Source organism: Hypanus sabinus, chromosome 21 (genome assembly GCF_030144855.1).
Source record: "Hypanus sabinus isolate sHypSab1 chromosome 21, sHypSab1.hap1, whole genome shotgun sequence".
Taxonomy (NCBI): Eukaryota; Metazoa; Chordata; class Chondrichthyes; order Myliobatiformes; family Dasyatidae; genus Hypanus; species Hypanus sabinus.
The window spans coordinates 3,362,365-3,385,889 of NC_082726.1; the positions used below are offsets into that span (position 1 = coordinate 3,362,365).

The following is a 23,525-nucleotide window of genomic DNA, read 5'->3' on the forward strand; positions in this document are numbered from 1 at the left end:
TCATTCCATGACGAATGAATGCTACTGGCCCTTTACTGTTCATAGTGGAGCCATACATGAATGACTGTTGGCCTCAACATTATTCGGTACCTTCTTCTCTATGCTATTGAAGCACGCGTTTGGGACGTCGACAGAATGCATCTACATGCACACCAGGTTTGATGGGCGGCTATTCAACCATGCACACCTGAGAGCAAGAACAAAGGTGCAAAAGATCTTAAATCGTGACATGCTCTTTGCCGATGACGCTGCTATAACCTCACACACCAAACAGCAACTACAAACTGTCATGGACCACTTCTCTAAGGTATGGAAGAACTTCGGGCTTACCATCAGCGTAAAAAAAACAAATGTCCTTGCCCAGTACGTAGTGAGGACATGTCATTATCATCGACGATTACGATCTAGAAGTGGTCCATGAGTTCACATACTTGGGGTCGACCATTAGCGACACTCCCTCCCTCAATGCTGAAATCAATAGGCATATCAGCAAAGCAACATCGATCCTTGTTTGATTCTCCTCACGGGTCTGGAAGAATCCGAAACTCGCTACAAAGACCAAGACTGCTGTGTAGAATGCATGCATTATCAGCACCCTCCTGTATGGTAGCGAGACTTGGACCATCTACTCCAAACAGGAGAGGAAATTCAATAGTTTTCACCTGTGCAGCCTTTGCCACATCCTCAGCATCACCTGGAGAGACAAAATCCCAAACTGAGGTCCTCTCCCGCGCTGGACTTCCCACAATGTTCACATTTTTAAGACAACGCAGACTGCACTGGCTGGGCCATGTCCATCGTATGAAGGATGGTAGACTGCCAAAGGAAATCCTCTACAGGGCAACAGGCAAGAGGAACATTGGTAGACCCCAGATTCGCTTCAAGGAACTCTGAAAGCGCAACATGAAAGCCTTGAAAATCAACATAAGAGTGCTGGGAAGATACAGCAGATGACTGCAACGAATGGCAAGGTACTCTTCAGCAACACATAGAGCAAGGCGAAACAGTGACCCAGAGTCAGTTTGAGGAGTGGAGAGCTAAACGGAGAGCACAGCGGACAGCAATTCCACGACGCTCTACACATGCAGCAACTGTGGCAGAGCCTACCATTCCAGGATCGGCCTCAATAGCCACAGTCGACACTGCTTGACAAACCAGTGACTACAAGAGGCACAGTACCCATGGTCGACCATGACCGATGGAGGCCACACACACATTTCAGCCTTAAGCAGTCTTCCTTTACCCTGAAACACCTTGGCTGGGGAGAATCTTCCTTGGATCCCTTTTACTGATTTTATGAAAGGAGTCTAGCAACCCCACCGTGACACCAGAAGCTCCTCGTTCCTGGGAAAAGAGGGATCCTTTGATGGGCAACACCTGGGAACAGCTTGAAGGACTGGCCCAGGATGGGGAACACTGACAAACTGCTGCCAGCTGCCTATGCGTCATTAGGAGTGATAATCCAGCTGATCAAACCTGTAAGAATTTAATCTCTCACTCTCCCTAGCTCCAGGAATTGCTGTTTCCTCTGCTCACTTTCATATAGCAAACATGCTGTCCTTGGCACATTTCACCTGAACCTCTGCTACCCTAAAGGCATGTATACATTTTCTTAGACTAAAGTTCCATTTTAGTCTCATCCAACCACAAGACCTTCTTTACAGTATCTTCTAAGAGATGCTTTGCAAAGTTTTTACAGGTAAAGAATATATATCATTTTAAACCAGGGCTTTTCCCTTGTCACTCTTACATAAATACCCTTTTTATACAAAGCCTTAAGAGATTGTAGAGCCATGAACCTCATCTCCAGTTGCAGCCACTGACTTCTGCAGCTGAGTCAGTGACAGCTGGTGTCACAGTAGTCTCTCTTATAAGTGCTTCACTGACAACCAAGTTTAGAGGGGTGGCCTGACCTAGGCAGGGTGACTGTGGTTTCATATTCTTTCCACTTGTTTTAAAGACTGCATTGCGCTCCAAGGTATGTTCAGTGCTTTGAGATAGTCTTGTAAATTTCCTCAGATATCCATTTCCCCATTATCATTTCCCTGATGTTTTGAATGCTCCTGTGTCTTCATTGTGGTTTGGTCTGTTGAAAAATCTACCATACTGTTGGACCTTACAGAGAGAAGGGGTATTTATTCTTATGAATTCATTAACGGGTGATTCTTTAATTTTCTACATCAACAAATTGGGTGAGTTCATAAGTAAGATTTGTACCTGATAAGTATTGCACCTGAGGAAATTTAGCATAGTAATTAAAAAGAAGATGAATACTTTCTCAGTCTCAATTTTGGTTTTTACATTTTTAGTAAATTGTTGACAGGTTTTAGAATTTTTTTTTCTGATTGACATGAGGTACTATGTTTTATAGATTAACTAAAAAAAACCCCTGCTTCAATACGTTTTAAATTTAGAAAATGAGATGATAAAATGTGAAAATTGTTGTGGGGGCTGAATACTTTATCTAGGCACTGTGTTCTATGCTTTGCATCTTGGCCCTCCCTGGAGGAACAATGTTTTGTTTATCTGTATACATGCATATGGTTGAATGACAATAAACTTGAATTTAAAAAGACATAAAAGTGTAAAACATTTCCAATGTGACACTCTTATACTCATGCCCAAGTTTCCACATCTTGACTTCCCAGGTCTCCATGGAAGCAAGCATAATTGTCTATAACAATGGGGTATTTAAGAGGGAAGTAGATACATTTTTGAAAGATCAGGAAACGGAAATTCCTTTAGAAAGGATTAGACTAAAAGCAATTTAAGCATGATCGTATTGAATGATAGGAAAGACAAGAACGCCCAAGTGACCTAGGCTGACATGGTACTCTATCTCAACACACCAGCAAAAGGCAGCAAGCCTCCCATGCCTAATATTGATGGCCTATTTAAACCAAGCAGCATTTGGTGTTCTAAACACAAGACTCAGCAGATGCTGGAAACACCAAGCAATACACAAAATTCTGGAATAACTCAACAGATCAAGCAGCATCCAAGAAAAGTTGATGTTTTGGGCCTAGACTCTTCTAGACTTGTACTAATTCCCAACATATGCTCAACATTGAAACAAACACTCCATCAGACCCTCTCAGAAGCATCAACTTTTCACATTTCAGAGCCTAAGCAAACGCTTTCTTCATACTTTCTCCCAAAAAGCCCTCGAGCAGTGATGAGTATGAAAAGCAGCTCCCTTAAGAAAATAAAATGGCAATGCACTTAATTTACTTGGTGACTGACCGCAAAGGTCCACACTTTCAATATACATGTACACAGTGTGCAATGATTCAGCACTATTTGATAAGAAAAGGGCAATTTCACAAGATAACTAGGAGAAAATTGCCCTGAGCAAAACCAAAACCACAACATTCAAATTCAGTCAGAAACCTGCCACATAGCTCAGAGAAAACCACAATGCCAACTCAATGAGTTCTAGAGACTTTTCCAAACAGGCTTTGCACTTTACTACTTCCACAACTTTCATGAAATTTTGCCCAGAATAAGTGACTAAACCTACAAATATGAAATGTAATAACCTTTACTTTTCTATTCTAATATATCATTTTCACCTGAGCAAAATTTATTTTACTTCATAAATATGAATTAAAGCAACTAATCTTCCTGTAAACGTCAAATTTAAATTACACACACGACCACATCAGCGTGAGTACGTGCCAGGACAGCACGTGCCAGTCTATCAGTAGTAGAGATTGCGCCAGACAGCACACAGCCAAAAAACTGTTAGTCTTTCTTTTTCGATTCAGGGAGAGGCCAAAATTTACCAGGCTCTGAACAGCTTGAAGCAGCAATATGACAAGAGATAAAGCCTTGCCACAATTATATCTACACTTAAATATTAGCAAAGAGTACTCAAACAAGTGCTGGGTAAGTAACAAATACACAAGTGGACTGAAAGCTTTCTTTAGCTTACCAAGTACCCACAGCTCTTTTGTAATAAAGATACATTTTCCCAAAAGTTACTGAAAAAACTCTGTGTTTCACTTAAATTCACTGAAGTCCCTAATATCACTAGAAAACACATTTAAAATGAGCATTAACGTTCAAAGGCAGAAGTGGACAAAAAGTGCTGACGATAGGTAGACAACCATCCATTTAGTTTGGACCCACCACTTGTAAATGCCTGAATTTTAGATAATCAGTACAAATAGTTGCCAAACAAGGTCAACCAATCTGTCGCAGCATTCTTTACCTTTAGTTATTTCAATTTAAAGTAACTCACAATTTAATAGAGGAAAAAATAAACAGGGAGCTACCAATGTTAACCTAACTTCAAGGTAGAAAAAAAATCGAACCTATAAATCACAAATCAAAAAACCTTGAAAAAAATAAAATGTTGATTTATGAAAATGAAATAATACTGACAACTTTATTGGATCTTTTGAGCATATGAATCATGTAACAGATAAAAGGTAACCAGTGGATAAGGAATTCTTGGACTTTTAAAATGCTTTCAATAAGGCTAATTCACAAGATGGTCAGCAAGGATGATCACTGGGATTCTGGGTAATTTAGCTGCATGGAATGGGAATTGGTTATTAGAAAGTAAAATATGGGAACAAACGTATCTTTCTCAGCTTGACTGGCTGTGATACCACCTACAACCTTTGTGGGATACCAAATTTATCACCATAAATTAGTACAAATCTCTTCCCAATTGCATTGTGCTGGAAAGATGCACTCCTACCCTAAAAGAATGAGGGGGTACCTACAGAATATTAAAGGCTTAGGTAGAATGGACATAGAGAGGATGTTTCCAAAAGTTTCTAATAGAATCTAGGTCCAGAGGGCACAGCCTCAGAGAAGGATATTCCTTTAAAACAGAGATGAGAGATTTCTTTTGTCAGAGGATGACGAATCTATTGAATCATTGCTAAGTCATTTGGCTTTTTGCAAATAACAGCATGAGGCATTTTATATTTAAGTGTACAATGTACTGTGTATGTTAATCAAAATGGCTTCTTTGGTTTGCTAGAATAGGAATGCTTTTATGTTTGATAAGTGTTTCTCTCGCAGTTGTTTAGCTTTGGACTTGCTTATATGGGGGATTGTATTCATTTTTTAACCAATGGGGTTAACCAATTATTTTGTCTTGTGAGGCTGGGAGCTTGGGGGCTTCGGGGTCTTTTCAGGGGAGGCGGGAAGGAGACGCCAAGGAAGCTGGATGTGCGCTGCACTGCTCGGTCGACCACCAAGGGTGGTCCCAGGTGCGAGGACGTGGAAGTTGGAAGAAAGTGACGAGGGGTCGAATGGTTCAATGATTGAGCTCCAACGATGTTCACTAAACTGACTGAACTTTGACAAGCTGGCGCCTTTTACTTTATTTTCTTTTCCTTCATGTATACTGTATTGCATAGTACTCTTAGTTTTAGTAAAATCTTCAGTGTATTCCATAACAATAGACAATAGGTGCAGAAGTAGACCATTCGGCCCCTCGAGTCTCCACCGCCATTCTGTGATCATGGCTGATCATTCACTATCAATACCCAGTCCCTGCCTTGTCCCCATATCCCTCGATTCCCCTATCCATCAGATTATCTATCTAGCTCCTTCTTGAAAGCATCCAGAGAAATGGCCTCCACCGTCTTCCGAGGCAGTGCATTCCACACCTCCACAACTCTCTGGGAGAAGAAGCTCTTCCTCAACTCTGTTTTAAATAACTGACCTCTTATTCTCAATCCATGCCCTCTGGTACTGGACTCTCCCAACATCTGGAACATATTACCTGCCTCAATCCTATCAAATCCTTTAATTATCTTAAACGTTTCAATCAGATCACCTCTCAATCTCCTCAATTCCAGCGTGTACAAGCCCAATCTCTCCAATCTCTCTGCGTAAGACAGCCCTGCCATCCCAGGAATCAACCTAGTGAATCTACGCTGCACTTCCTCAAATTCCAGAATGTCCTTCCTTAAACCTGGAGACCAAAACTGTACACAATATTCCAGGTGTGGTCTCACCAGGGCCCTGTACAAATGCAAAAGGACATCCTTGCTCTTCTACTCAATTCCCCTTGTAACAAAGGCCAACATTCCATCTGCCCTCTTCACTGCCTGTTGCACTTGCTCATTCACCTTCATTGACTGGTGAACTAGGACTCCTAGGTCTATTTGCATTTCTCCCTTACCTAACTCTACACCGTTCAGACAATACTCTGCCCTCTTGTTCCTGCTTCCAAAGTGGATAACTTCACATTTATTCACATTGAATGACATCTGCCAAGTATCTGCCCACTCACCCAGCCTATCCAAGTCTCCCTGTATTCTCCTAACGTCCTCTTCGCATGTCACACTGTCACCCAGTTTAGTATCGTCAGCAAACTTGCTGATATAGTTTTCAATGCCCTCATCTAAATCGTTGACATAAATCGTAAAGAGCTGTGGTCCCAATACAGAGCCCTGTGGTACCCCACTAGTCACCTCCAGCCAGTCCGAGAAACACCCATTCACTGCTACCCTTTGCTTTCTATCTGCCAACCAGTTTTCTATCCATGTTGAAACCCTGCCCCCAATGCCATGAGCTCTGATTTTACTCACCAATCTCCTATGTGGCACCTTATTGAATGCCTTCTGAAAATCTAGGTACACAACATCCACTGGCTTACCCTCGTCTAACATCCTTGTTACACCCTCAAAAAACAACAGATTAGTCAAGCATGATTTGCCCTTGGTAAATCCATGCTGGCTCAGCCTAATCCTATTTCTGCCATCAAGATGTGCCACGATTTTGTCCTTAATAATGGACTCAAGCATCTTCCCCACAACTGACATTAGGCTAACAGGGCGATAGTTCTCCGTTTTCTCCTTCCCTCCCTTCTTGAAAAGTGGGATAACATTAGCCACTCTCCAATCTTCAGGAACTGATCCTGAATCTAAGGAACATTGGAAAATGATTACCAATGCATCCGCAATTTCCTGAGCCACCTCTTTTAGAACCCTCGGATGCAGACCATCTGGACCCGGGGATTTATTAGCCTTCAGTCCTACCAGTCTACTCATCACAGTTTCTTTCCTAATGTCAATCTGTCTCAATTCCTCTGATATCTTATGACCCTGGCCCATCCATACATCTGGGAGATTGCTTGTGTCCTCCCTGGTGAAGACAGATCTAAAGTACGCATTAAATTCTGTTGCCATTTCCCTGTTTCCCATAACAATTTCTCCCAATTCATTCTTCTAGGGGCCAACATTGTTCTTAACTATTTTCTTTCTCTTCACATAGCTAAAAAATGCTTTTGCTATCCCCTTTTATATTCCTGGCTAGACTGAGCTCATACCTGATTTTTTCTATCTGGTGTGAGTTTGATATTGTGTGTGTACGCGCAGCATAAACTTGATTCTCACAGCACCTGCGTGTACAGGAGGTGGGGTTGGTGAGTGGCTGGATCTTTTTTTCCCCTTAGACATATACCAGCCTGTTGGTTAAGTGTTACATTTGTGGGGGCTAGTCCGGGATCGGATTGTCAGGGGCTGTGGAATTGCACAGGTAGCAGAGCAGAGATGGACAGAGATAAGATTGTTAACTGGTGCGAGTTGGCTGAAGTGGCGGCTACCAAACAAAATCAGAGGAATAAGATGAGATATGATCAAAAGGTGAAGTTTGCCCAATTATTGCCAGGCGACCGGGTCCTTTTACGGAATTTGGGACTCCCTGGTAAGCACAAGTTGGCAGATCGATGGGCGACCAGCCCTATGTAATAGAGAGCCAGATGCCGAATCTACCAGTTTACCGGGTGAAACCTGAGGATGGGAATGGGCCTATCAAAGTACCCCATCAGAATCACCTGTTGCCCCTGGGTCAAGCGGTGTGGGTGGACAAGGAGCCAGAGTGGGAGGTTGTGCCTAGTACAAGGACTCCACGAGGGAAGAGCCCACTGCTGAAGAGCCGAGACAGGTCCTTAACCCAGGAATGGATACCGATTCGAAAGCTGACGACTCAGATGAGTGGCCCCTGCTCCCATTCACTGGCATTTCAGTACCAGAAGAGGAGGCTCCTGGCCCTTCCCCTACTGAGTTGGGCGAGAGGAGGGAAAGTGTTGATGGTCAGATGGAGAGACAGCCAGCGTTGGGGGGGAGAGAGAGGGTGGAACCCGAACATGAGCCAGAGGGTTCTCAGGTGAGGGGGGAACCCTGTGAGGGAGGGAGTGAGGATCTGACAGTTAGACCTGGGGAGTCTCAAGATGGCGCTTATGGAGTGAAGCGGTTTTAGGCTTCGCTCAAATCCTTTTACTTTTTTCTACCTACAAGCACTCCCTAATTGACCTGTTTATACCTATTCTAAAGGGGTTCAGACGTATAAAATCTTTTTCAACTGTTTGAATCATTTTCAACTCGTTGAAATGTCTAATGCAAAGGAATTGAAACAGACGAAAGAACCGTTAACTTTGGAAGCAATTGCGAAACTTATGGACGACAGACTTGAAAAACTGGAGAATAAATTAACCTCAAAGCTTTCTACGTTCGATGAAATTTTAAAAGACACTCGACGCAAAACTTCAAACACTCACACTGGATTCACAACAACAACAAGCAAGTATTTTAGTTCTTGAAGATGCTGCTCGCCAGAGAGATCGCATAATTGAAACTCTGCAACAACAGCAAGCTTCGACTTCTCAACTGCTGGATTGTTATAAATCTAAAATCACTGATCTTGAAAACCACTCTCGAAGACAAAATCTCCGGATAATTGGGCTTCCGGAAAATTTTAAGAATGGTGATCTCACTGTATTTTTCTCCAAATTTTTAATGGACGTCTTCGGCTCAGAAGTACTGGATACCCCTCCAATAATCGACCGTGCACATCGCATTTCTCGTTTTCAATCAGCTTCAGGTTTGAAACCATGACAAGCAATTCTCCGGATTCATTATCCTCATACCAAAGAACGTTTGATTCGGGCTGCCCGGAAAAAGGGTATGATCAGCTTTCAAAATTTTAAATTCCATATTCTGGAAGACTATAGTCCCAAAGTTTTAAGGGCAAGAATGGCTTTTAAATCGGTTATGTCAGAAATTCATCAGGAAGGCTACAAGCAAGCGCTGTTACTTCCAGCACAATTGAGAGTTACTCTCAAAGATAGGACTTAGCGGCTGTTCAAATCTCCAGTGGATGCTCAAAGATTCCTTGAAGAATAATACTTTTTTTTTACTACGGGTTGACTAATGTAATAATTATAGTCTATAGATTTGGATCTTTTATAAAATGATGATTTTTTTTATGTGATGGCTTACACATATTTCTTACACATGGTAAAAGTCCGTTTTTGGTTTATCCTGAGTTCGTTCTTTTTACATTATTATTCTGTTAGTTCTGAAAGTAACTCATTAGGGTTTTCTTTTAAGTTCATATACACTTTTTTATATTTTTAATGTTTAAATATTAAGATTTTTTAAAAATAAAACTTTTCTAAGATGTTGTTTCTTTTCCCCCAAAGACCTTAGTGCTTGGATACGTCACGTCCGTTTTGATGTGTCTGAATAAGTTTAAGGTCTTTCCTTTAAAACACTAATACAATATTATCCATTTATGGGTTTTATCATTTTAATTTTTTTAAATCCTTTTGTTTTATATATATACTAATTTTATACTTTAATCTTTGTTATACTAACCCTTTCTTATAATATGGGTGGTTTGTATCTTTTATTTAACTTTTTTGTTTGAGTTGCCATCTTGAGACGTGTATTAGTATTAGATTGCTTGCTTGCCTCTTTTTGGCTTTTTTCTTGGGGTTTTGAGGGTGGAGGGAGGGGGATTTTTCTTTTTGCTTGCTTCACACTTAGTTTTACTTCATGGGCTGACTCGAAACTACAAAAATGGTTGCAATGTCATGACTTCCGGTTCCTCCATGAACTTACTTCCCTCTTCCGGATTCATGAGTTCATCTTTTCTTTTTAACCTTGTGTTAACTGCAATAAATATTGGCAATATGAATAAGATTATTAATTTTGTTTCTTGGAATACTAATGTTAAATCATCCGATCAAACGGAAAAAAATATTCAAAGTATTCCACAGAATGAATGCTGATATTGTCTTTGTACAAGAGACTCATGTGAAGAAGGTGGATAGTCAACGTTTTTTTAGGTTTTGGAAAGACCAACAGTATCACTCGAATTCCCAAGCCAAAGTAAGAGGTGTTTCCATTTTTATAGATTCTTCAACCTCTTTTATACACTGTGAAACAATTTCGGACCCACAAGGTAGATTTTTGCTTATTACTGGTTTACTTTTTAATCAAAAAGTTGTTTTAGTTAATGTTTACGCTCCAAACACTGATTGTCCTGAATTTTTTAAGTGTCTATTTACATCCTCTCCTAATTTGAATCAGTACATGCTGATAATGGGTGGGGATTTTAACTGTTGCTTAAACCCTTCGATGGATAGATCTAAGCCCACCCAAGCTCTTCCAAATAAATTGGCCTCTCTTATTAATTCCTTCCTGATTGATTCTGGAATTCCCGAAACTTGGCGTTTTTACGCCCCAATGACAAAGAGTTTTCATACTTTTCTCATATCATAATTATTCAAGAATTGATTACTTTTTTAATTGATCACCGTTTACTTACAGATGTTATATGACTCCATTACCATTTTTGACCATGCACCTTTGAAGCAATCTATTAAGACAATGGACTCATCTACTAATGCTAAATCTTGGAGGTTCAACTCTATTTTATTGCAGGACTTAGACTTTCTTAATTTTATTAAACAACAAATTGATTTGTTTTTCTCAACAAGTTCTACAGCAGAGATCTCTCGTGGAATTTTATGGGACACTTTCAAAGCATTTATTCATGGACAGATTATTTCATACTCTGCTGGAGTTAGGAAACAAACTAATTCTAAAATATTAACATTTGTTGATAAAATCAAAGCAATTGATAAGATTTATTCAGTAACCCCCAGAAAAGAACGTTATAAAGAAAGAGTTGAACTTCAAATGGAGCATAGTTTGTTATTATCCTCTTCAATTGAAAATCAGTTAATTAGATCTAGAACCCAGTTCTATGTACATGGAGGTAAGTCTGGCAAATTATTGGTTAATCAATTGAAAACTGCTTTGGTTAAACGACAAATTACTAGGATTCGTAAACGAGATGGCACTCTGACGATCGACCATAAAGAGATAAATAAAGCCTTTCAAGATTTTTATAATTCTTTATATCAATCAGAATTTGTTGAGGATTCTTCTATAATAGATGAATTTTTAAGAAAATTGAATATCCCAAAATTAACAACAGAAGATAGTGTATTCCTAGATGCACCTATTACGGAAACTGAAATAAAAGAGGCTACTTTTTCAATGAATTCTGGTAAAGCTCCTAGTCCGGATGGTTATACTGTAGAATTTTTAAAATCCTTTTCCTTTATACTCTTTCCTTGGCTTTGTAAAATTTTTAAAGATGTGTTAACTATAGGTAAATTGCCACGATTTTTTTTATGAAGCCTCTAATTCTTTAATTCTTAAAAAAGATAAGGACCTCACTGAATGTGCATCCTATCAGCCTATATCGTTGCTGAATATGGATTTTAAGGTTTTTAGTAAAATTTTGGCCACTAGATTAGAAAATATATTACCTCGAATTATTTCTGAAGATCAGACTGGATTTATTAAAAACTGTTACTCATCTTTTAACATTAGAAAATTAATTAATATTATTTATACTCCTTCATACAAAATACCATAATGTGTCATTTCCTTAGATGCTGAAAAAGCATCTGATATTGAATGACCATATTTATCTAATACGTTGCAGCATTTTAATTTTAGTTCAAAATTTATATCATGGATTAAATTAATATACTATAAACCCTTGGCTTCGGTTTTTACCAATAATCAAAGATCTTTTTTTCAGTTATTCCATGGTACAAGGCAAGGCTGTCCTTTAAGTCCTTTACTACTTGACATTGTTTTGGAAGCTTTAGCTATAGCCATTCGCGAATCACCTAATATTTTGGGTATTATTCGTGGGGAAGGGATGTATAATTGTCATTACATGCTGATGATTTGTTACTATACATATCCGACCCTGAGACATCTACTCCTGCTATTTCGTCCTTGCTTGCTCAGTTTAGTAACTTTTCTGGTTACAAATTAAATTTTAATAAGAGCGAATTATTTCCATTAAATATGCAAGTTCCAATTTATAAACATTTACCATTTAAAATTGTCACAGATTATTTTACTTATTTGGGTAGTAAAATTACCAAAAAAACAAAGGTTTATTTTAAATTAATTTTTTACCTTTAATTGACCAAATTAAGCAACAACTTATTACCAGGTGGTCCCCATTAACTTTGTCATTGGTTGGTCAAATTAATGCTATTAAGATGATGGTATTACCCAAATTCTTATATTTATTTCAAGCATTACCAATTTTTATTCCTAAATCTTTTTTTGATATTATTGACTCCAAAATGTGTGGCAGAAAAGAAAATCCTAGACTAAGCAAAAAATATTTACAGAAGCCTAAGAAGGAGGGTGGTTTAGCTTTGCCAAACCTGAGATTTTACTATTGGGCAGTTAATATACGATATTTAATATTTTGGACACAAGAATCGACTATAGCAGCTTGCCCACAATGGGTAAATTTGGAATGTAAATCTGTACAAGACTTTTCATTGTTTTCAATTTTAGGATTTTCACTTCCTTTTTCTTTATCTAAATTGAATAAACAAATAACTAATCCTATAGTTAAACATACATTGCAAACATGGTTTCAATTTTGTAAATTTTTTGGCTTGAATAAGCTTATCTTATCAAGCCCTATAATATTGTAGCGGTGTGCTACACGCAGCGCTAAAATTACGACACGGAGTCGGTAACTGCAGTCGAAGGAAAAAACTTTATTCGAAAACTTCAGCCTCACTTTTAAGCCTCTGTCAACCAGCCCCCCATGGTGAAGAGGCTCCAAAGCTCTGTGCTCGCAAACCCCCGTAGGCTATCTAATTGTGAGTCGGTTCGGATACGCTAGGAAATGAGTCGCCACAATATCTAACTTTCTTTTTTGGCCCTCTTTTATGGATCAAGCCTTTGTTTTATGGAAAACAAAAGGTATAACATGTTTTCATGATCTATTTTTAGGTAATAGCTTTATATCCTTTGAACAGCTATCTAATAAATATAATTTACCTAAAACTCTTTTTTTTTAAGATATTTGCAAGTTAGAAATTTCTTGAATAATAAGTTAGTCTTTTCCAAAATTATGTCCATTGGACATTACGGAAATTTTTTTAGCTCTGAATCCTTGTCAGAAGGGTTTAGTAGCCACCATTTATAATATGATCATGAAAATCGAGCCAGGGTATCAGATGAAATTAAGGAGGAATGGGAAAAAGAACTTCATTGTCTTATACCCCCTGAGCAGTGGGAGAAAATTTTACAATTAGTCAATTCTTCTTCTATTTGTGCTAAACATGCCCTAATACAATTTAAGGTTGTACATAGAGCTCATATGTCTAAGGATAAACCTGCTCGATTTTATTCTTATGTTAATCCAACCTGAGACAGATGTCATTCTGAAGTTGCTTCATTGACCCACCTGTTTTGGTCTTGCCCTTGTTTGCAAAATTACTACAAAGATATTTTCGGTATTATTTCAACAGTTCTGAATATCAATTTCTAACCGCATCCTATTACTGCAATTTTCTGTTTAGCAATGGTGGATAATAGTCGTTTATCTCCCTCAGCTCGACGGATGATTGCATTTGTTATATAAATGGCTAGAAGATCTATTCTATTGAATTGGAAAGAAATTAATCTTCCAACTATATTTCAGTGGTTTTCTCAAACTATCTCTTGTTTGAGCTTAGAAAAAATTAGAAGTGTTGTCTTTGATCCTTCAGTTAAATTTGAAGAAACTTGGGAGACCATTTATTCAACATTTTCATACGAGTTAAACTGTCTTTTCCTAAACCTCACTTTTATTATCCTTAATTCTTTGGATGGAGGTATGGAGTTATTGGCACTACTGTATATATTTGACATAATGCAATGGCCCATGTTGGTTAGTTTTTCCCCCCACTTTTTTTGGTTTTTATTACTTTTGTTTGTAATTACTATGAGTTTGGGAGGTTATTATATATGAATTATCATCTATTTGAATGTTTATTTAAACTATTAACTATGTACTCTCAAATTCATTAAAAATTAATAAAAAGATTTAAAAAGAAAGAAAGGTAGACCTGGGGTGTCCGAGGCAGAGGGTTCGCAGGTGAAGAGGGAGCCCAGTGAGGCGGAAGGGTCTGAAGAAGGGGTACAGAGATCTCAGAGGAGTAGGCGCCCCCCCAGAGCGGTTGACATATGTGGTGCCAGGAGAACGGAGTGTGATTTCTACTGCTCTGGGTAGTTATGCCGCTGCTTTCTGCACCTGGGTTGGGTTTTGTGTGTTGCAAGAAGCCTTGGGGAACTCTGGTAATGTCATTAGGGCATGACATTTGCTGGTGGGGGGAGAATGTACAATGTACTGTGTATGTTAATCAAAATGGCTTCTTTGGTTTGCTAGAGTAGGAATGCTTTTACATTTGATAAGTGTTTCTCTCGCAGTTGTTTAGCTCTGGACTTGCTGATATGGGGGATTGTATTCATTTTTTAACCAATGGGGTTAACCAATTATTTTGTCTTGTGAGGCTGGGAGCTTGGGGGCTTCGGGGTCTTTTCAGGGGAGGCGGGAAGGAGACGCCGAGGAAGCTGGATGTGCGCTGCACTGCTCGGTCGACCACCAAGGGTGGTCCCAGGTGCGAGGACGTGGAAGTTGGAAGAAAGTGACGAGGGGTCGAATGGTTCGATGATTGAGCTCCAACGATGTTCACTAAACTGACTGAACTTTGACAAGTTGGCGCCTTTTACTTTATTTTCTTTTCATTCATATATACTGTATTGCATAGTACTCTTAGTTTTAGTAAAAATCTTTAAAGTGTATTCCATAACGGTATCTGGTGTGAGCTTGATATTGTGTGTGTACGCGCGGCATAAACTTGATTCTCACAGCACCTGCATGTACGGGAGGTGGGGTTGGTGAGTGGCTGCATCTCCTTTTCCCCTAGACATATACCAGCCTGTTGGGTAAGTGTAACATAAGAAAAACTGTAACAACTCATTTAATGCAATCCAAAACATGTAACACAAAGCATGTTAAAAGTACTTCATGTAATTCAACATGTCAGACCAACCTCTTAAAATGAACCCTAAGTCAATGTCAGTGGTTGTGAATTATGTAAGTTTCCACCAATTATATTACCCTAAACCTGCAGTGAGAGCCTGTCTAGAGCTTGGATGAGCCTCATGGCTCGGGTCCTATGATCCAGGGGCGGAGAAACTGCAGGTATCTCTGGCTCATCCAGAGGTGTGCTGACACGCTCATGTTCACATTGTGATAGCAACGTGGTAGTGGAATCCTCCAAATCTTGATGGGCCAGTTTAAGGCGATCTAGTGAAGCACATTCACAATTACCCCTCTAGTCTATGATAAGTCTTTTCTCTCTGTTCCAAAATCACAGAATGGGTCATCGTTAGGGGGTCTAAGGGGTGTGCATCACGGCAGCTGAAAACATATTAGGCAGAATGTAGATAAACAGGAACCCAAAATTGCTGTACAGAATGTAGGATAGGTGCACAGAAAATCAAATTTACTAAGGAGGGAGGAACACTGTTGAGAGGCTGACCAGGTAGTCATGGTGTCAGGCATAAGAACACCTGGCACTCATAACAGCTAAGTATATACCGATTCAGCCCCGGATGACTGCAAGTCCTCTTTGGAGCTGTTCTGAACCTCAGTAGGAACCACAACAGATAATCATGCCAACAGTCATCCATATGGAAGTCCTCAGTGCAGCTGGTAAGGAGCTGTGAAACCAGTCGCATAGGCCATTGTGGGTGATAAGCTGCGGTGTGATGTAGCCTAATGTCAAGGTTCTGGGCCACAGTAGCCCAAAGGTCTGATATGAATTGTGGACCGTGGTTAGAGGAAATATCAGAGGTGCCAACCTCTGATAAACACACAAGCCACATCTGTGGCTGCCGTCAATGCTGGAGGGACAACTTCCACCTGGTGGTACAGTCCACTTTAGTAAGCAGATGTGCAAAACCAAAGAAGTTGGGGGGAGGGGCAGGTGGAGAAGACCAACAAGGTCCACACTGACATGGTCAAACTTTGCAAGGGACATCAAACAGTGCCAATGGTGCCTGGACATGACTGTTGATTTTTGTCTGCTGGCACTCCAATCATGCACGTCCTGTTTGACAAGCTCACTGGAGTTCTTTGAGGACATAATGAATGCAGTGGATAGAGGGGAACAGGTGAATGTTGTATACTTGGATTTCCAGAAGGCATTCGATAAGGTGCCGCACAATACACAAGAGTCGGAGGAAGTGTATTGGCATGGATAGTGGATTGGTTAACCAACAGAAGGCAGAGATTTGGTATAAATGGGTGTTTCTCTGGTTGGTTGGTTGGTTGGCAGTCAGTGGTGAGTGGGGTGCCGCAGGGGTTGGTGCTGGGCCCGCAGCTGTTTACCATTTACATTGATGATCTGGAAGAGGGGACTGAGTGTAGCATAGCAAATTTGCTGATGACACTAAACTGAGTGGAAAAGTAAATTGAACAGAGGATGTGGAGAGTCTGCAGAGGGATATAGGTAAGTTAAGTGAGGGGGCTAAGGTCTGGCAGATGGAATACAACATTGGTAAATGCTAGATCATCCACTTTGGAAGGAATAATAGGAGAGCAGATTATTACTTAAATGGATTGCAGCATGCTGTTGTGCAGAAGGACTTGGGAGTGCTTGTCCATGAATCGCAAAAAGTTAGCTTGCAGAAACAACGGGTTATTAAGAAGGCAAACAGAATGTTGGCCTTTACTGCTAGAGGGGTTGATCTCAATAGCAGGGAGGCCATGCTGCAACTATACAGGGTACTGGTGAGGCCACACCTGGAGTACTGTGTGCAGTTCTGGTCTCCATACTTAAGGATATACTGACTTTGGAGGCAGTGCGGAGGAAGTTCACCAGGTTGATTCCAGAGATGAAGGGGTTAACCTATGAGGAGAGGTTGAGTTGCCTGGGACTGTATTCTCTGAAATTCACAAGAATGAGAGGGGATCTTGTAGAAACATACAAAATTTTGAAAGGGATAGATAAGATATAAGTAGAAAAGTTGTTTCCATTGCCTTAAGATTCAGGGGAGAAGATTTAGGACGAAGATGAGAAGAAACTGTCTCTCCCCCCCAGAGAGTGGTGAGTCTGTAGAATTCTCTGCCCAGGGAAGCAGTTGAGGCTTCTTCACTAAATATATCTAAGATACAGTTAGATAGATTTTTACATAGTAGGGAAATTAAAAATTATGGGGAAAAGGCAGGTAGATGGAGCTGAGTTTATAGACAGATCAGCCATGATCTTATTGAATGGCAGGGCAGGCTCAATGAGCAGGATGGCCTACTCCTGTTCCTATTTCTTATGTTCTTATGTCCTGTCTAATATCATGCCACACAAGCTTTAGTGCAAGAGTTAAAAATAGTCTGCCACTAGCTTGGGGCAGCATGGGGCAAAGATGACTAGTTGAGACACAGGAGAGAAACCCCAGCTTCCCCGAGCTTAGTATGAGCTAACGCAGGCCCATGACTGCTGTTTGGTAAGCCTGGACCTGTAGGTCAGTAGCTTGGTTGACTGCCATGCCGGCATAATCAATCCCTATGTGTATGGTCTCAATGGCTGGCTGTGAGAGGCAATTGTTTTCCCTCGTGATATGTTGTATATCAGTTGTGAACTGATATATGCCAGATGGCGTTGCTGTCATGCAGACCGAGGGTCTGATATTTTGGCTACTGTGTGCACAAGGGGTTTGTGGTCAATGAAGGCTGTGAAATGTCAATTTCAAAAATGGTGGATAGCCAGACAGACTCAGAAGCCCAGACAAACGCGCTGTACTTAATTTTGAGAATGGTGCTACTGGCACCATGTACTGCTAGGAGAGTGACTGCCACAAGCCTCCAACCAACTGTTCATGCATAGCACCCACAGCATAGTTGGGAAGCAGGTTGGAAACAATGGAAAAAGTTTGCTTGGCATCATCAAATGCCCTGGTCATAACTGCTGTCCAGTCAAGCACGTGATTAGGGGTATTTCCTTTAAGTGCACTATACATGGGAAAAACAAATTCAGCAGCTTGTGGAATGAAGTGGTGATAGAAATTCACCATGCCTAAAAACTCCTGCAGTTTTTTTAAAGTAATGCAGGGGGTGGGGGTGCAAAATCCATAATAGTCACAATCTTTGATGGAAGGGGTTTTGCACCTTGTGCAGAGATGCAATGGCCAACAAAGTCAACGGTTGACAATCCAAATTGGCATTTAGCAGGGTTAATAATCACCTGTGTTGGCTTAAGCAATTGAAAAGCATGCGGAGATGAGAACTGTGTTCGGATTTAGATGCACTGGGGACCAGGGTTACGACCCAAGTTTCTTGACATCCACTAGCATGCAATTCTTAAGATCAACTAATAGTCCTTAGGCAAACAGGAAATCTGCACCGAGCAGAGGTCCAGCTACTTTAGCCAGGACCAAGTCCCACATATAATGTTTGCCACTGAAGCAATGCTGGCAGCACATTTGCTTGAGTACCCGTGTCAAACAGGAAGTGTCGCCCTGAAAGGGTGCCCATAATAAGCAGTAGACATCCCTGGCAGCTGGAACTCTCGCCATTCACAGAACTCTGATGTCCCGATGCACTGGCACAGTTGAAGCTGCAAGGTGGTCGGCACTTCCTAGCGCTCATGCCAAAGTGAGCGCAGTAAAAACAGTTTTAAAGCTGCGGGAATCCTTATGTTGTAGGTCGTGCTGACTGGGCTAACTGAGAAGGGAAAGGAGGATTCACATCTGCCTGGCTGAGTATAAGCTGCATGAAGAGTTCTTTAAAAATAACAGATGATTATTTCCCCAGAGGCAGCATCAGGTTCATTAACTTGCTAAGACCAGGCTAGGACAGCAACCGTTTGGCGTGCTCAGACTCCAATTGTCCAAAATTCTGTAAAAGGCAAGCTTTCAGCAATCAGTATTTATCCTGTTCAGGATGGTGTTCTACTAGACTAAGTGATGCTACTACCTAAAATTTATTGTGGTCCGTGGTGATTCTCGCAGCGCCAACTCGGCCCCGGTTTGTATTGTTATGATCCCAGCCCCCTCCTTTGTGAGAATCACAAGAGCACCTGTCGGGGGGTGGGGGGGGGGGTCAATAGACCCAGGAAGAGAGAGAGAAATGTGCCGAATTGCACGTTCCACCCGGGATGCAGAATAAGACGACAGCGACTATTGTCTCATGGAGACCACATGAAAAGCCCTCGGGCAAGGTGGGCTGGTTGAGAGAGAGATTGCATCATCCCAACCTGATTGACACCTGCGACCCCGTGAGGAAGTATAAAGGAGAGTCTCAGGGGGACAGCCCTTCAAACGCACCAAGGAGACATGAGAGAGTGATCCCGCAGCAGCCGGAAGCCATTCTGAAGGAAGCCACGTGCGTTAGATTCTGGGACTGGAATTTGTGGCTGGAATCACAGAAAACCGCTTTTAACTAACATCGGGGAGAGGGAACCAATGCTACCCCAATTTCACAGAAGCTTCATCAAGACCCGGCAAGTTTTTTCTCTTCTCCCCAATCTCTCTCTCTCGGTCGCCCCACGTGATCCCCAGCGATTCTCAAAAGGCTGAGGCCTGCAGACTTTCTGAGCGACTTTTATATTTCCAACGGACTATCTATTAACCCCTAGACAACAATAGAGCTTAATGATGATTATTACTATACCCGCACTTTAGATTGAGTATTGACGATGTGCATTATCTGAATGTTTGTATTAACCTTACTTTTGCGTCCCTTTATAAATAAAAATGTTTGAAAATAGTGACATCAGACTTCAACAGATCTCTCTATCTTTGCTGGTAAGTTATCCAGTTACGGGATACGTAACAGTATAAACCAAGCAACAGCATTTTGCTCCCAAAACTCCAGCTGTTTCAAAACTACTGCACTGGCCAACATATTCAATAACTCTGGAATAGCCCTAGAGTATTGGGGTCAACAATGTAGATTTTCTCAAATAAAACAATGCATGGCATTTTATGTTTAAGAAAAAACTAATATACTGTAATCCAAAACACTGAACACAAACCACAGTAATTACACCACTCAGGCCAGCTTCCATCAATTACATTACCCTACAGGTATATTTAAAGCAGAGGTTGATAGGTTCTTAATTAGTAAGGTTGTCAAAGGTTATGGGGAGAAAGCAGGGGAATGGAGTTGTGAAGAAAAATAAATCAGTCATGATAAAATGGAGGAGCAGACTCAATGGGCTGATATGTCTTATGTTGGTGACCATCTCAACATTACTAGTATATCTTTATTTTGATTACCACAAATTTCTCCACTTCAGGATTCAAAACCCCAGAGACCAACTTGTTGACTAGTGCTTTGAGAGGTCAGCCATGGTTAAAATCAACTCTTGCTTAAACAAGGACTAAACAACAACCCACTGCAAATAGCCTATCACCACAGTAGATTTGCAGCAGCTGCAATCTCACTGGCTCTCCACTCACCTTGGATCACCTGGACAAAGCAATACCAATGTCAGACAACTGTTTATTGACTACAGCTCAGTGTTCTAATCAACAAACTCCAAAACCTGGACCTCTGTACCTCCTACTGTATCTGGATCCTAGATTTCCTCAACAGAAGGCCATGGTTTGTGCAGATCGGAACTAACATCTCCAAGTAACACTAATCCACCTCAAAGATGCTTGCTTAGCCCACTGCCCTACTCTTTCTAAACACACAACTGTATAGCTAGGCACAGCTGAAACATAGTCTCTAGGTTTGCCAACAACACCTTTGTTGGCAGAATGCAGATGGTGATGAGGGAGTGTACAGGGGCTAGATAAATCAGCCAGTTGAGTGGCATTGCAGCAACAACTTTGTACTCAATATCAATACGACCAAGCAATAAATTATGGAGACTTCAGGCACAGAAACTTGAAAGAACACACACCAGTCCTCATTGAGGGATCAGAAGTAGAGGGGGTGAGCAGTTTCAAGCTCCTGAGTGTCAACATCTCTAAGGATCTATGCTGGGCCCAACATATTTATGTAATTTCAAAGATGGCACAATAGCGGCTACACTTCATTAGGAGTTAAAGGAGAACTGTTTTGTCACCAAATGTTGTGGAGAACATTCCAACTGGTATGGAAAGCCCAGAGCACATGACTGGAAAAAGCTACAAAAAACTGTAAACTTTGCCAGCTTCATCATGGGCACTAGCCTCCCCAGCATCTAAGACAGGTTCAAAAAGTGATGCATCAAAAAGGCAGCATCCCTCAATAAGGACACACATCACCCAGGACATGCCATCTTCTCACTGCTACTATCAAGGTGGTGGTACAGGAGCCTGAAGACACACACTCAACATTTCAGTAACAGCTTCTTCCCCTTCACCATCAGATTTCTGAATGGACAATGAACCAATGAACACTACCTCAATATTTTTCCCTCTTTATGCACTATTTATTTAATCTAAATTGCCTTTTTAAATATATACTTATTATAACGTAGTTTTTTTCTCATTATGTCTTGCAATGCACTGCTGCCACAAAACACAACATATGCCAGTGATATTAAACACGATTCCAAAAGATGTCCACTAGGGCCAAACACATACACCATGGTTTTCAGACAATGGGATTACTGATCACGCAAACCTGATCTCAACTTACTTCCTGTAATCTGCTTCATCTTTTCCACTAAAATTTGTATCTTCCCATCCACTATGCAAAGTAATTAACATTTCTTTCTTTCCCCACTGATACCCCTACTCCCTATATTCGTCTGGCCACATTTCACTAGAGACAAGGCTTACCTTTCCATTAGCTTCTCTTTATCCCAGTTGAAGTGACTGAGAAGTATCCTTGTGATAGTAGCTGGATTCTGTAGGTAAAAGACAGTGCCAAATTATACAATGCACATCTTAAAACGTGTTTTTATGATTGGACTTGTTCAGTTAATGAAGTTCTACATGTATCAAAAGGAGCCATAATCAATATTTTGGCATGAACTTGAGCAAAACGAGTCAGCAACACTCCTTTGATAGTGTACAATGCATTTCCTGTGCAAAACTTAATTTCAACACATCACAGCAACCACCTGAGTAAACAGCTTGGAGTTACGTTACTTAAATTGAACAGGTTTTCATTAATACAATACTGAGATTATACTGCACTATTGGCAACTCTGCACTAATCATTGCATTGGGTTAAAAACTCAATTGCAGCAGTCAAATTCTCACAGGTGAAAGATACCATAACATTTGACATGTGGCTTATGAACAAAATGGCTGCAGTACTAGCACTTCAGTGATTTTTTTTATATGTAAAACTCTGAGCTGGTTCAGATATGTGGTACCTACCACATAAATGCATCTCTCATTCACCTCGTGCATGCTAAACGGACACATTTAACCTTGTTTAACAAAATATTACAAATTCCACCAGTATAATGATAGGAATCCAACAAAGGTGTATTAATATTCAGCTGAGATCTTGAGCTTCCAAGATTGCTGTATAATAAAATCATTTGGAGTATCAAAAGAGGCAAATGTATTAAAGATTTAGGACTTTAGAAAATAAACTGCCTAGAGAGCAGGGGCTCCCAACCTGAGGTCCACGAACCCCATGGTAAATGGTAGGGGTCCACGGCAGAAAAAAGGTTGAGGACCCCAGGTTAGAGAAATGACAAAACAGATTCTATGCATGTTATTTTCTCATATAGACAAACAAGCTTTTTACTTTCATCTTATTTATGCCTTTGTTGATAGCAGACCATATGCTCCACCTCACGGGAACTTATAAATGATACGTGATTCAACCATCACGCAGTCAATCTGGAATTGACAAAATTGAGAATGTAAAACTGTAAAAATCACCAACAAAGCTTTCATATCATCAAAGCCAGTGGCAGTCAAACATACCTCACTCACTGAGGAATATGACCACATTGCACATGAATGGATCCCATGCCATTTATACTTCTGATGTCATTACAAGCTCACATGACTGTCATCTTGCAGGATAATTGGCAACAAATACTTGGAATGAGAATACTTCAGAATGTGCACATCCAGCAGCAAAAAATATACATGCAGGAGTTCCCAACCTTTTTTATGCCATGGAGCCTTACCATTTACACAGGGGTCCATGAACCCCAGGTTGGGAACTGCTGATCTAGAAGCAAGAGAACACAGTTTGAAGAAGGGGAAAATCCAGATCCCACATTTCACTTCCGAGTACCATGCTACATCTCATTCAAAACTGCAATGACCACACTTCAGAAGAATTTCATAGGCTTTAAAGAGCTCTTGGATATCCTAAGGTCATAAACATGAGATAAAAATCTGTCTTTTAACTGCACAGCTCCAACAGGGCACTGTCTTAAAGAAAAGAGCAACACAAGTTAAGAAACAGACATCCAATTACTG

General features: G+C 40.6%; 1 protein-coding gene across 2 annotated transcripts in view; it reads right to left on the bottom strand.

Annotated features, from left to right (window-relative positions):
• The window catches only part of LOC132378749 (E3 ubiquitin-protein ligase ARIH1), a 102,828-nt gene that overhangs the window by 69,386 nt on the left and 9,917 nt on the right, over positions 1–23,525 (bottom strand). For both annotated transcript variants that reach the window (XM_059945882.1, XM_059945883.1), the window contains exon 2: positions 21,912–21,979. In XM_059945882.1, the coding sequence (XP_059801865.1) occupies positions 21,912–21,979 (68 nt within the window). The remainder of the gene's footprint in view (positions 1–21,911; positions 21,980–23,525) is intronic.